The sequence below is a fragment of the Dromiciops gliroides genome, chromosome 2 (assembly GCF_019393635.1).
Source record: "Dromiciops gliroides isolate mDroGli1 chromosome 2, mDroGli1.pri, whole genome shotgun sequence".
In the NCBI taxonomy this organism is placed as follows: Eukaryota; Metazoa; Chordata; class Mammalia; order Microbiotheria; family Microbiotheriidae; genus Dromiciops; species Dromiciops gliroides.
Genome location: NC_057862.1, coordinates 512,371,407 through 512,386,516, shown reverse-complemented (window position 1 = coordinate 512,386,516; position 15,110 = coordinate 512,371,407). Strand labels below are relative to the sequence as shown.

General features: G+C 36.2%; 1 protein-coding gene across 1 annotated transcript in view; it reads left to right on the top strand.

Annotated features, from left to right (window-relative positions):
- Positions 1-15,110, top strand: part of CSMD1 (CUB and Sushi multiple domains 1) — a 2,580,735-nt gene that overhangs the window by 2,145,295 nt on the left and 420,330 nt on the right. Inside the window, 2 exon segments of the mRNA XM_043985743.1 lie at positions 6,281-6,472; positions 13,946-14,084. Coding sequence (XP_043841678.1) covers positions 6,281-6,472; positions 13,946-14,084 — 331 coding nt within the window.

Below are 15,110 nucleotides of genomic sequence, written 5' to 3'. Positions count from 1 at the left end.
GATATTTGCTCTTCAAAATGTTCAAAGTATTTTAAACATGCTACTTTCTTTGGACCACACACCAATGCTGTCAGGTAGGTACTATAGACATTATTCCCATTTTATAGATATTTTTCCCATATCTTCCTAACTCAAAATATAGGGGTTTTTTTTTGTTTGGTTGGGTTTTTAAACATACATTATTCTGTGCAGCTTTTCATGATTGGTATCTTAGAGGTTTTGAATCTAGGAATCTGTGTGTGGGGGTGCATACATACACACACACAGAGGTATGTATACATATATATGCTTAGATGTATGTACATGTGTATTGTGCATATATTTGGATATACATTCACACATGCATACATTCTGCCATAATGTACCTTTTATTTATTTATTTTTTTTTAGTGAGGCAATTGGGGTTAAGTGACTTGCCCAGGGTCACACAGCTAGTAAGTGTTAAGTGCCTGAGGCCGGATTTGAACTCAGGTACTCCTTACTCCAGGGCTGGTGCTCTCTCCACTGTGCCACCTCACTCCCCCCCCCCCATAATATAACTTTTACACTCCAGTACCATGAAGGCACATGCCTGGAAAAATGACCATACAGATGTGTTTATAGGAATTATATGAATAGAACACATATTTAAATCTAGTGTCTTAATTACAACCCATGTTCATTCTCTGTCTGTTTCCTCAATAATCTTTCTACTGATGATCTCTAAAATCCCTTCTAGCTCTAAATCCCATAAATGCTTGACAGCTTTTCTTGTCATGTCTACATGGATTTTAGCTAACCAATCACATTAACTAGATCCTTCAGGGATATGAGACTGCTCTTTTCCTTTAAGTCGTCAAACCATTAAAGCACCCTTCTCAGTGTCAGGCCTGAACAGTTAGAGAATGATGATTATGCATTGTTTCTTTAAAAAAAAATTAGAATTTCTGGAGAAAATTTAGTGAAACAAAGGAAAATATCTTATCTGAAATAAAAACAACATCATTCATCCATCAGTGGCAAATGATCAAGAGCATAAAGAGAAGAATTCGAAGTTTGATAACTTTTTTTTTTCCTTTTGGTTTGGTTCTGTATTTTCATCTGATTTGGAAACTCCTGGTGAAGAACTTCCCTGAACAGTAGAGATCAGTACCTTCTCTGAAACAACAATATGGATTTAGGGAGTTGCTTGGGCACTTAGAAATTAAGTGAGTTCCCTAATGTCACAGAAACTGGTATATGTCCGGGCAAGACTTGAACATACGTCTTCCTGACTCTAAGGTCAGATCACTATTCACACTGCCTAATGCTTCCTCTCATGACAACTCTATGTGTAACAAGTCAATTCAAGTGCCTATTGTGTTGACAGACACAGTATCATTTTTACTCTATTAGGAATATAAGTAATTAAAAGCAGTACTAGAAGAAGTGAGTGAATGCATGAGTGTGTGTGTGTGTTTGTGTGTGTGTGTGTGTGTGTGTCAGGGAAAAGATAGAATACAGTAAAATTTTCACTAGAAATTACATTGAAGAGGTATTATTAGGCTTCAGACCCCTCCAATTGTCTGACTCATGAGGTCAGAACTGGGAGCAATGAGTAGAAGTTTTAGAGAGGCAAATAGAGGTTTGATAAAACAAGGCGGGGAAATCACTTCTAATTAACTGAAGCCAAATGGACTACCTCTGAATGTAATTAATTTTTCATATTAAGATTTTCCTGGAAGGATGGATGATAATAGGATAATAGATATAGAATTTGGAGGGACCTTAGAGATCATTTAGTCCATTTTACAAATGAGGAAACTGGGGCCTGGATCAGTTAAACAATTCACTAAAAATTACAAAGTAGAAGTTGTAAAAGGGATTTTTTTCAAGAATAGGTTCATATAATTTGTTTCTGAGGGCCCTTTCATATATGAAATTCTTGATAATAAAGATGAAATGTCAATAAAGGGAATAAATGTTAAGTAATGTTCCTGGATTGAGACTAAGTATTGTCATTATCAGAGCTAGTGACTGTATTCAAACATTTGTATTGTTATGGGCCCATGGCACCCCAAAAGTTCTCTGGGGAACATCAAAGAACCTTTTCCTTGAGAAACTAAACCAAAGGACCTACACACCCAAAGCAATAAGTGGAACCTGATCTGACTGAGCTGGCTTTGGCACTTCCACCCTTCATTCTAGTCTCCCTCAACCCTGGGTCAATAAGATTAGGTGTGGCTGCTTCCTTTGTGTCCTAAGGAGATGGCTTGAGAGATCTACAACCACCCCTCACCCAACTCCTCCAGCCACCACCAGTGGGGGCTGGTCCTCCCTCTCTAAAGGAACTTTTCACAGGCAGATGGTCACCCACATCAGTCCTCTATAAAAGTACCTGCCAGGCTCCTGCTCAAGGAGATTGGTATCTCAGAGCCACGCTCTATGCCTCCCTCCCCATGAGAAGTCCAAGGATTCAACTGCCTCACCAAAAAAACAAAAACAAAACAAGAAGCCCAAGGATTTCTGTCATGGTTTCCCTTACCTTCCCTTCCCTTGCCCCTGAATAAACTACCATCTTATTCTAACTGCTTTTTTGTGCAAGAGGGTGTAATTCTTTAAAGAGGAACTCCTAAGGACCCCAACCCCTACCCCAAACCCCGTACCCCATTATCCCCATGACACTACCATCCAGTTATACCAATTCTTTCTCATATTTATCTGTTATGAAATTTGTATCATTCATGTTACCCCTGTTTATATAATGAAAAGTGAGGATATCACCTTTAAGCCTCTCCTCTTTTAAAAAAAAAAAATTATTTTATTTTTCTCAGTTACATATAAAAACAATTTTAACTTTTTTTTTTTTTTTGCACTGGGCAATGAGGGTTAAGCGACTTGCCCATGGTCACACAGCTAGTAAGTGTCAAGTATCTGAGGCCAGATTTGAACTCCGGTCCTCCTCAATCCAGGGCCAGTGCTTTATCCACTGTGCCACTTTGCTGCCCCCAATTTTAACATTTTTAAAGGGTTTTTTTGAGTTCCAAATTCCATCCCTACCACCATCCTCTCCCTACCTCTTGAGAAGGCAAGCACTTTGATATAGATTATACATGTGCAGTCATATAAAACATATTTCCATATTAGCCAGATTGCAAAAGAGAATACTGACAAAACAAAATTAAACAAGTAAAAAAAGAAAGTTTAAAAAGTATGCTTTGGGGCAGCTAGGTGGCACAGTGGATAGAGCACTGGTTCTAGATTCAGGAGGACCTGATTTCAAATCCGGCCTCAGACACTTAACACTTACTAGCTGTGTGACCCTGGGCAAGTCACTTAGCCCCAATTGCCTCACCAAAAAAACAAACAAACAAACAACAACAACAAAAAGAATGTTTTGATCTACATTTGGTTGGATTTATCAAGTTCTGAGAAGGGAAAGTTGAAGTCCCCCAACAAATTCCTCACAAGTCTCATTTATCTTTTCCTTTAAGAATTCCAATGCTGGGGGCAGCTAGGTGACACAGTGGATAAAGCACTGACTCTGGATTCAGGAAGACCTGAGTTCAAATCCGTCCTCAGACACTAGCTGTGTGACCATGGACAAATCACTTAACCCTCATTGCCCCACCAAAAAAAAAAAAAAAGAATTCCAATGCTAATTTGGAGTTATGCCCAAAGGACTATAAAACTGTGCATACCCTTTGATCCAGTAATACCACTGCTAGGTTTAAACACAAAGACATCCCCCAAAAGAGAAAAACATCTATTTGTAAAATATATATAAACTCTTTTTGTGGTGGTTAAGAATTAGAAATCAAAGGAATGGGGCAGCTAGGTGGTGCAGTGGATAAAGCACCGGCCCTGGACTCAGGAGGACCTGAGTTCGAATCCGGCCTCAGACACTTAACACTTACTAGCTGTGTGACCCTGGGCAAGTCACTTGACCCCGTTTGCCTTACCAAAAAAAAAAAAAAAGAAATCAAAGGAATTCCCATCAATTGGGGAATGGCTAAACAAGCTGTAGTATATGAATGTAATGGAATATTATTGTGCTGTAAGAAATGACAAGCAGGACAATTTCATAAAGGCCTGGAAAGACTTGTATGAACTGATATATAGTGAAATGAGCAGAACCAGGAGAACATTGTGCACAGTGACAGCAATAGTGTTTGATGAACAATTGTGAATGACCTAACTATTCTCAGCAATATCCAAGACAATCCCAAAGGAGTAATGATGAAACATACTATCCACCTCCAAAGAAAAAACTGATATTGATTGAACCCAGACTGAGGCATGCTATTTTTTATTTCCTCTCATTTTTTCTTTTATTCAAGTTTTCTTATACAAAACTACTAATATGCTAATGTTTTACTAATTGTACATGTATAAACCTATATCTACTTATTGCCTCAGGGAAGGGAGTGGGGAGGGAGGAAAGGAGGGATAGAATTTGGAACTCAAAACTTTAAGTAAAAATGTTTATTATTATTTAAAAAAAAGAATTTTGATGTTATGCCATTCAGTTTATATATGTTTAATATTGATATTACTTCATTATCTATGGTACCTTTTAGTAAAATGTTGTTTCCCGGCTTATCTCTTTTAATTAGGTCTATTTTTACTTTTTCTTTGTCTGAGATTATGATTGCTATTCCTGCTTTTTTTTTTTTTTACTTTAGCTGAAGCTTAATTCTGCAGCTTGATTCTGCTATAGTGCCTTATTTTTACTCTGAATATGTGTCTCTCTTTCAAGTGTATATCTTATAAACAATAGATTGTCTGTTTCCATTTTATGGGTGAGTTCATCCCATTCATATTGACAGTTATGATTATGATTATTAAATGTGTATTTGCATCCATCTGATTTTCCTCTGTTTATCTATCTCTCACTATTTTTGCTCTGCTTTTACCCAAAAGCGATTGTATTCTTTAGGATTTGTGTCTTGATTTTCCCTGTCTCCATGTCAACTATGTTAAACTCTTTTTGTTGTTGTTTGCTCATTTTTTTAAACCTATTTCTTGACTTTTAACTTTATATTAAAGTTCAGTCTTACCCCTGGGGCCCATGGGGCACTGTCCCAAACTTTAGGTTTTTTGTGCTGCTGTTTTCAGAGCTACTTCTGGGGATCTGAAAGTTTTCAGTTCTTCTATGGTGGTATCTAAGGAAAAGTGTGGACACTACATTCCTGACCTAGGCTCTGGCACCCCAGCCTCCACAAGCACTCTCCTATGCTGTTGAACCATTACTCCAGATGTTCTTGCTCCTTTTGTCCCTGTAAATATAACTTGGAAAAGAAATAGTGTGTTTCTCAGCCCTGAACCTGAAACAAGGGCCCCCACTCTCCTGTGAGGGACTCAAGTATTTTTCTCTACCCTGAAACTTTGACCAGGGCTCTTACTCTTCTTGAGCTACAAACTCTAGTGTGGCAGTGTTCCTTTTTATCCTAGGACTATAACCTGAAACTGTTTATAGACAACACAAGTATCTTCCTTTCAGTACTAGAAAAGGTTCCCCTGTAATCTTCTTGAGACCAGTTGTCCCACACCCCTACGGTCTGTGTGCTGAAAACTCCCAAAGCTGCTGCCTGGATAATGTAGCTGCATCCAAGGCCCAACCTGCACTGCAATTCTAGGGCCTACCATCACTACCTGATGAGACATGCCTTTCCTCTCAACCTCCTAAGTTATCTTGGGCTAGAAAATTGTTTCACACCCCTCACCTTATGTTGGTTCTGCAGCTCCAGAATTTGATTTAAGGCATTTTAAAGTTGTTTGGAGGGGAATTTGGGAGAGGTCAAGTGAGTTCCTGTTATTCTGGCATCTCAGCTCTGCCCTCTCTTAGACCATTTCTATTATCATAACAACACACACTCGTTGATAACATTGATAAGGTGGCAACTTGGGCTTGATGTTCCCGCGTAAATTTGTATTGTGCTCCCTCCAACCTAAAATTTACTTAAAATTGTATTTGTAATATTAACTCTGACTTATGGCTCAGATGGCTATTTAAAAAGCATATGATTTGAATGTTAAAATGGATTTTTAACTTATTTGCCAACTCAAATAGGGGAAAAAAATAATGTTGGTTTTTATCCCTATTTGTTACACCATTAAGGGTTGACCAGAATGTATCACAAGCAATGTATATCTTAGTGTATGTGTTACTGTGGGGGACAAAGCCATTTTCATCTTATAAATCAAGAGATGCCATGACACTTCAGGAAGTGTTCCAACAAAGAAGTATTGATATGTGGTCATGTGAATTTAGTAAATATGATCCAAATATAATCATCTATTAACTAACTTTTCTTTGTAGCATCTATTGCATCTACTTGCAATGACCCTGGTATGCCTCAAAATGGCACCCGCTATGGAGATAGCCGAGAACCTGGAGATACCATAACTTTTCAATGTGATCCTGGATATCAGCTTCAAGGACAAGCTAAAATCACGTGTGTGCAATTGAATAACCGATTCTTCTGGCAGCCAGACCCTCCTACATGCATAGGTAGGCTGCTATTGTTGTTGTTTGTCCTTTATTTTTGAAAAAGACCAATGACATAAGTGGATGTTCTGTGTGGAAAAGAAGCAAAATAAACATCAAACCTTAGGATTAAATTTAAATTCTTTCAATTAATTTATGCTTCAAAAATGTTTCAAAAATGTGCCTGACATCTTATTTCAATCTCTGAAGCCTGTTGCTTGAGACTCTTAAAATTTTCTGAATATTTTGTGTAACTTTCTGATTGGGTAATTACAGTGAGCAAAGGATTTGGAATCTTGGTTCTTCCTCATTCTTCTTCTATGACCTTGGGCATCCTTTTCTGAACTTCCATTTCTTCATCCATAAAATGAGATATTTTTATGAAATGATCTATTAAGTTCCCTTTAGATCTAAATTCTAAAATAATAATAATAACTAAACTCTATGTAAATTTATAAGCTCTACAGACATGAAAAATTCCCAATATATAAATAAGAGAACTGAGGTTTAAAGAGGTTAAGTGGTTAGATTATTGACATATAACTAAGAATGCTAGAATAGTATGACGGTAACTAGGATTTGTATATTTCCTATAATAAAAATCCCCTTATAAAAAATATACATTCAAACACTAACACTTTAAATTTCAGGGAGTTAGAGTTTCATGATCTTACAAGTCAGCCTCCAATATTAATATGGAAAATTGCCTGTAATATAATATATTACCTTAAAATCATTTTCCCCTTTGAAATCACTTATCAAATATTCAGTATCATTTAATATTTTTCATTGAAAACTGCATATTATCAGTCAACCAATTGAAAAGAATTCATGGAGAAGTTACTATTTACAAGACCTTGCAATGGGGGCAGAGACACAAAGAAAAAAGAAAGAGAGGAGAAGAGCAGACAGAAGAGGAGTGGAGAAAGAGAAAGGAAAAGGGAAAAGGCAAAGAAAAGGAGTTTCCACCCTCAAGCAGCTTACATTCCAAATGGGGAAAAACTATATAAATGCATGTAAATACAAAGTATACAGAATCAGAAGAGGACTCACATAGAAAATAGCAATTGGAAAAATTCATTTTACAGTTTCAATTTTTGCTAGATTTGGGTTGAGAAATTACTCTATCTCCTCCCATAACATTTTTTGTTTTTGTTTTTTAGGGTAACTGTTATGTATGTTCTTTATGTAATAGTAAGTAACAGTATACTGAATATACCAGTATACTTAAAATAATAGTAGATATACAGAAATTGTGTCTCTCACAGTTAATTATTTGAATATAAATATTTGAGAGTTTTATCCCAATAACATTAAAAATTTTTATTTTAATGATCTGTCACATTTCAATTTGTGTTTCCTTATGAGCTATTTGTGGGGGAAATGTAAAATTTAATTAAACTATGAGGAAAGTCAGTGATAGTGAAAGACAGGCACATAGTTAAATTGCCATTTTACATAGAGTGACCTTGAGGGGATTTTGCAGTTTAAAATAATTTTTATTGTCATATGCATGACAGCGTTGGAATTCTCAGTAGTCCTATAAAGCTATGAAATATAGCTTTTAAAATTCTCACAAAGCACTTATTGTAGAATACTGAGGATAGATGCTATTTAATAGCAATACTTATTAGCATTCTGAACATTGTCAGAGAGCGATTCATGTTTATTTAATGTTTGGGGCTCTATTCACACTTTATAACTTTCCTGGGAATCTTCATGTGTTTTACCTCAAGCTGAGTCATCAGAAGACATACAAGATTTGTGGGGTTTTTTACTGGAGTAATTACCTACAAAATCAACCATCTTGTTAGTTGAGTCTATTTTTAAATGAAAGAAGTCTTCAGGTTGTTTGCTGCGTTTTTGGCTAGGGGGAGAATACATTAAACAGCTACCAGTTAATGTCTTACAAATAGTTCTTTGCTTAGATCAAATTAAACACTTAATTCCAAATTCACGCATCTTTCCCTCTAATTTATACTGCTATTCAAGCTCCAAAATTAGTCTTGTGATTGTCAATGACAAGTGGAAAACCTATTGTAGCTCCAAAGAGAACTAAGTAGGTGTCCGATGTTGAACTTTGACTCTTTTTTTAAAAAAAATGTTTGTTTAGAATGCACTCACTCTGATTTTTAAAAAATCAAATCAGCAAACAATTATTAAGAACCTTTTGCATACTGAGCACTCTATGAGGAGCTTAGACATGCACAGTTTGAATGAAATATGCCCTGTGCCTACAAGAAATTGAAAGGCTAGTAGGGGGTATATTATATTGATTCTATAAATGCTTCCCTCTTAAAGATAAAAGACATATATTTTATATACACATGTGTATATGAATTTATACACACATCTTCATGCATGTATATGCATATGTACATATACAGAGAGAGAGAACATTTGAATGCAGACTGAATACATCAGTGCTTCTCGATTCTGACTTAGTGTCACAGAATATCATAATGTCAGAGTGAGAAATAAATATTGAGGTCATCTAGTCCAACCTCATTTTTATAAAGAAGAAAACTAAGATGGACATTGAGAGAAGGGAATAAGCTATCAAAGTTCACAGAGTGTTAGAGCTGAGATATGAATCTAGTCTTCTTTGTTACCAATCTAGTACTCAATACACCATCTTACTGTAATGAGATTTAGTACATATCAAGGAATTAAGAAATTATTAAAGTTTAAATTGGCCAACCAGATATCAGGAAGGACGCATCTAAGAAGTAAGGTGAGATTAAATCCTATAACAGGAAAATCAGTTAGGTATGGCTACTACTTGAGCTACAAGACAGAGATAACTCCAAAGGTCAGGACTATCATTCCAAAAGAAAAATCCCCCTGACTCAGGAATCTTTCCCCACCCCACCCCCAAAAAGAACTTTCCATCGTCAGATGGTCACACCATCTATCCTTTATAAAAGCTTTGGCCTTTCTTCTGTTCAGTTGGAGGAGAATGTTTCTAAGCCAATTTCTTCCCTTGATTCAGAATGGGTAACTTACAAGTCAGGATGCTAAGTTCTCTTACCCACATAAATCAGTAACCATAACAGGAACATAGGGAGCTAGGCCACAAAGACCTTAGACTATAACAATGATACATTGACAGGCTATAGAAACTCAAAGTAGGAATAAATGAAAAATAAAGATGTTTTGAAATTAAGGATGGGAATCAGAAAGAGACATGCACAATAAAGGCCAAATATGTCCCCAGATTCACCTTATAACGAGTAAACCCCCAAAATACACTTCCACCAAAAAAGGTACCTTCCTCAGGGGTTGTCTCAGGACCCCAGGAACTCCAAATTAGGATAGGCCCTCCTCTGTACCTCCCTAAGGTGGAGATTATTATAATGAGACTGATAATCAATTTATCCATACTATAAATATAACTGTCTTTTCTTTCATTATTTGAGAGATAACTTTCCATTATTCTGGTTCTCTCCCTATGGTCACTCACAGTATTGCAATAAAACTTGGGAAACTGAGTCACTGAGTCTTGTAATTCTTTTGGGACAACTCATGATCAATTTGACCCTAATTCCATCCCACATCACTTCTCTTGAGGAAAAGTCTTCTATCTCCCATACAAAAGACCATTTTATTCTAACTGGACTCTGAGGGAATGTAATTCTTAACAGAGGAATACCTAAGGACACCCAATAGCAATTCCTTCTTCCTCCCCTTCCACCTCCCCACCATTACCTTTGACTCATTTCCCGATCTGTTTTAGGGTATAAATGTCTTGTCCACTAGCTGTGACACTTGCAGTGGGCTCCTTTCTTAGCTTTTACCTTCACTCCAATATTAGGTACCCAGAGGGCAGCTATTCCTCTGGTTCTAGGGAAAACTGTAGGTTTTCACTCCTAAACTCATACCTATGCCCCAAGTTCATCCCTTGTCAGTGGATTTCCCTAATAATAACTAAGAAGACACAATTAGCTCTAAACAAAGGTGTTTACTAAGATGACATAGTAAAAACAGTGACAAAACCTTTCTTCCATAAAACTGGGGTAAAATCTCCCACAAATACACAGAAAAGTGAACTCAAACTTAAGAACATTGTGGTAGTGAGGCACAGAGGGAGTATACAATCATGGCAAAAGTATCTCACAGCTTCAAGAACAAAACCTAGAAGTCCTCACCTTGGGTAATCCTCTCAATGCTTCTTGAATGAAGTATCTTTAGGGGCAGCTAGGTGGTGCAGTGTGGATAAAGCACTGGCCCTGGATTCAGAAGGACCTGAGTTCAAATTTGACCTCAGACACTTAACACTTACTAGCTGTGTGACCCTAGGCAAGTCACTTAACCCCAATTGCCTCACCAAAAACAAAACAAAGTATCTCTGATGTAGGGATGAATTTAATTGATCAAATTGATTGTGAGGTGTCCAAAAGAATTACAAGACTCAGTCACTCAGTTTCTTAAGCTTTATTAGAATACTGTGAGGCCACAGGGAGAATACCAAAGGAGAAAAGGAAAGGTATCTCAAATAGGGAGAGGACAAATGGTAACATTTATAGTAAGAAAAGTAGGTTATCTCCTCATTATCTTAATCTCCTTAGGGAAGTTCACATCCTATTTTGGATTTCCTGAGGTTCTAAGATGTCCTCCAAGGCAGGTACTTTTCTCACTAGGGGTGTGTTTTCGGGGCTTAAATATCTTAAGGTGAACCTAAAGACACATTTGGTCTTTCTGCACATGTTCCTAAAGACATGTTTAAACTTATCAGACCCACTTAAAAGACCCTCCTTGTCCAGCTCCCTTTCATATATTTCCTTCTCTTCTCCCGTTAGAAGTAAACTCTGAGGGTAGGAATTGTATTGTTTGCCTATGTTGTGTGTCCAAGACTTAGCGCAGTTCTTGGCACACAGTGAGTTCTTCATAAATATTTCAGTGTTCTCTCCTCTCTTCTTCTCCTCCTCTTCCTCTCCTTTTGCATAAATTTCATGCCCCTCCCCCCCTTCATGGAAATGTCCTCTCTCCTGACTTAAACCTCTTGCAAATGTTAATGCCCTCCAGGCTCTGTTTGAGTAGTAGCACTGGGGAATAGAGAGGAAAGGACATATTACTGAGTAAATTAGTTATTTAGCCCCCAGGTCCCCACATTCAAATTCTTTGGGGGCTATAATTCTGTTACACTGTCCATTCATGTTGGTGAAATCCCAAATTGTATTACATGCTCACTTGTAATCTGTGTTCAAAATATTGCAAAAGTTCTCCACTTAAAACCTAATGAGATTAAAATGGGAAATGTAGAATAAAGGAGGGAACAAATGATCAGGAGAGCCTACTTGATTCCACTTTAAAGATTTTAAACAGTCTCAACCCAAAACCTCTCTTGGGACCAGCAGGGAACAAAGGCAAGATTTTTCCTTTGTTTCTCTTCAGTCAGTATTTGAGTGTTATATATCTGAACCCTCCCCCTCAGAGCACCCTGGAGCCAATGGCCTGAATCTGTCATTTCCCATATTTGAAAACCTGTATTGAGTCAAATCTGCTTCTTAGATCTTCAAAAAAGTTTCTTTTCTCAAGTTAGCACGTCCTCCCTGTTTTGCCTCCCTCCCTTTTTCTTCCCTCTCAACCTTTAAAAAAAAAATGATCAACATCAGGTCCTTCTGTTCCTTTAATTCAGTAAAAGTTTTTCAGGTAGGAAATAATTCTTCACCACTCAAATGCATTGGATAGGATACACAAACCTGGCACACAATAAGAGTTATAGAAGTGATTATTCCCTTCCTGCCCTTAAGGGAGGTGGGGTGAGGGAGTTGGAAAGGGGTTGAGTATATAAGGATTAGTTGAATAGCATGGTGATGAGATCTTATGTCATCAGGTTATCCTGGAAGGAGCATCTGGTTCCATGAAGTTGAAACCAAGCAGAGCAAGGAAACCATATTTGCTCATTTCTGATGAATATTATTTAAAAATAATAATTTAAAGATGTCATGCTTTTCTAAATATGATTTCTTGAGTCCAGAAATTCTTATTCTTTAATAAGATATATATTTCTTTCTTTCTTTCTTTTTTTTTAGTGAGGCAATTGGGGTTAAGTGACTTGCCCAGGGTCACACAGCTAGTAAGTGTTAAGTGTCTGAGGCCAGATTTGAACTCAGGTACTCCTGACTCCAGGGCCGGTGCTTTACCACTGCGCCATCTAGCTGCCCCAAGATATATATTTCTTTACCAACATCTGTGCCAAAAGTGACCTTGCTAACATTGAATAGTCTTGAGTTTTGTTAATATTTCATCATATGTCTTGTCTTATACTTAGTAGGATCTCAATAATGATATGTTAAAAGAAAAAGTAAATTGTTCTCATATTATACTAGAAAAATAACTTCTCTCTTTAGGGAATTGATTTTTAAATTACCTTTCTTGTTCTCTAAAATAAGAAAGGATTTCTTAAAATGTAAAACATTATATAAGTGTGAGACCTTGTAGCATAGATATCTGGCTTCTGTGAAAGGAAGAACAGCGTTCAATTCCCAATTTTTGGTCATACTGTTTGTCTGATCCTGACTCAAAGCTCTAGTCACACTATAAGTTGCAGAGAAATGCAGATCCAATTGGCAGAGGAAATTTCTTCACTGGTTAAATCACTAATCTAGTTTCTATATCTATAACTATAAATTATTATGATAATTTTATTATACTGTTATATATCACATTATACATATATAAATATAGACAAACATTGTCTCTGTGTGTTTATGTATATACATATATATGTCACCTAAGTGACAATTTATACAATTTATTGTTAAATTCAAGGCATATAAAATGGAAAAGATATAGGTTCTAGAGTTTTACATATATATGTATGTGTGTATATATATATATATATATATATATATATATACACACACACACATACATATAGGTTCTAGAGTCAAATCTTACTCCTCACACTGTGTTATATCAGTCAAGGTAAGACACAACCTCCTTAAATTTCAGTTTCCTTATCTATAAAATAAGGGGATTGGACTAATTGGCTTCTGAAGTCACTGTCCAGCTCTTGTTCTGTGATCCTATAAACTGAATGAAATATTCACTTGTACATGGCATGTAAAACATGAACTTTGTAATGATACAACTTTGTCTGGGAATCAAATGTTTGATGATAGTTTTGTAAGAAAATGGCCAGGATGAAATCATCATTGAAGAAGAGATAGAATTTTAGCTTGAGAATTGGTGTGGATACAATTCATAATTATGAGTTATGTGGTTTTTATTTTTGTAATGTTATGAAAATGAAATTCTAAGGGAAAAAAATGAGGTTAGGCAGGGCCATTGGACACAGATGATTAACAGAGAACTGAAAAAGGAATTGTGTAGACCTCTTGAGTATCAAAGGGTTAAATAATGGCTGGGGGGTGTGGGTGTGAGAGTATTCCTGGGCAATATTTGTTTTACTATAACAGGTATATGGTATATAGTTTAACATAATTGATGAGCTTCGTTTTCTCCTCCCAACCCTTTTCTCTTTTGTGACAGCTGCATGTGGAGGAAATCTGACAGGTCCAGCAGGTGTCATTTTATCACCTAACTACCCACAACCATATCCTCCTGGGAAAGAATGTGACTGGAGAATAAAAGTAAATCCAGACTTTGTCATTGCCCTGATTTTCAAAAGGTATCATTTCTAGAACACCTTTATTTAGCAGGGTTTTAAACGTCACACCAAAAAAAAATACACCATTTATCACTTCATAAAGTTCCTGTTTCCATTTTTGGCTGAGCCCCAGAGTATGTATCTATTACCTTCTATATATGTACTGAGAATGACAGAAAGGAATATAGATGATTTTATGTTTTGGCCCTTTTCAGGGCCAAAATATGTACCAGGAACAGAAAAAAACATGTAAGACTTGTCTGCCATAGCTTTGGAACCCTGAAACTGATGCGATTAGTTCCATCAGAGAAAACTTACCTCATAGAATATTCAGGAAAAGTAATTGAAAAAGTGATTTAGAGACCTTTTGTACATTGTCTCATTAATATAATATCTGGATTTGGTGATAGCTAATTTATCTTTATAATATTACTTGTCTAAAATTCCCAAGGTTACTATTGATATTAACATGAAGATAGCACTGACTTTTCTAGAAATATGGCAGGGGGAGAGGGAGTCTTTTAATAATTTGATTATTGATAAAGGCTTAATTTCATTTAACTGCATAAAAATCTGAAAGCAACATTTAATGGTGGTTAAGAAATCCTTTATTTTTAGAAAGTAATTTTCAACAAAATACTATAAAAACAATTTTGGGAAAAATAGTAATGACTTTTGTACTTTTTTCAAATAGATTAGTAGAGAAAGGGCCTCACTAGCAGAGTTCATGAAGTCTTCCAAAGCTAATTATATTTCAGAGTGTACAGGAACTGCTTTACTACAAATTAGTTTCCCATTTGATTTTATATTCTCCTAACCCAGAATATAGTGATTCATATGTCACAGTGGATCATATGTTTCTCACATTTTCTCTATATTTTCATTGTGCCTTCACAATATGTTGGTGTGACCTTAACTGTCATATAGATTTTCTAAATCCCTAGACATTGTAGGGCACAAATGTATCTGAAAATCAATAAATATCCAATAGCAATAAAGTGATGATCACACCTTTCAGTATCATAAGTATAAGGAATTACCAGAGCC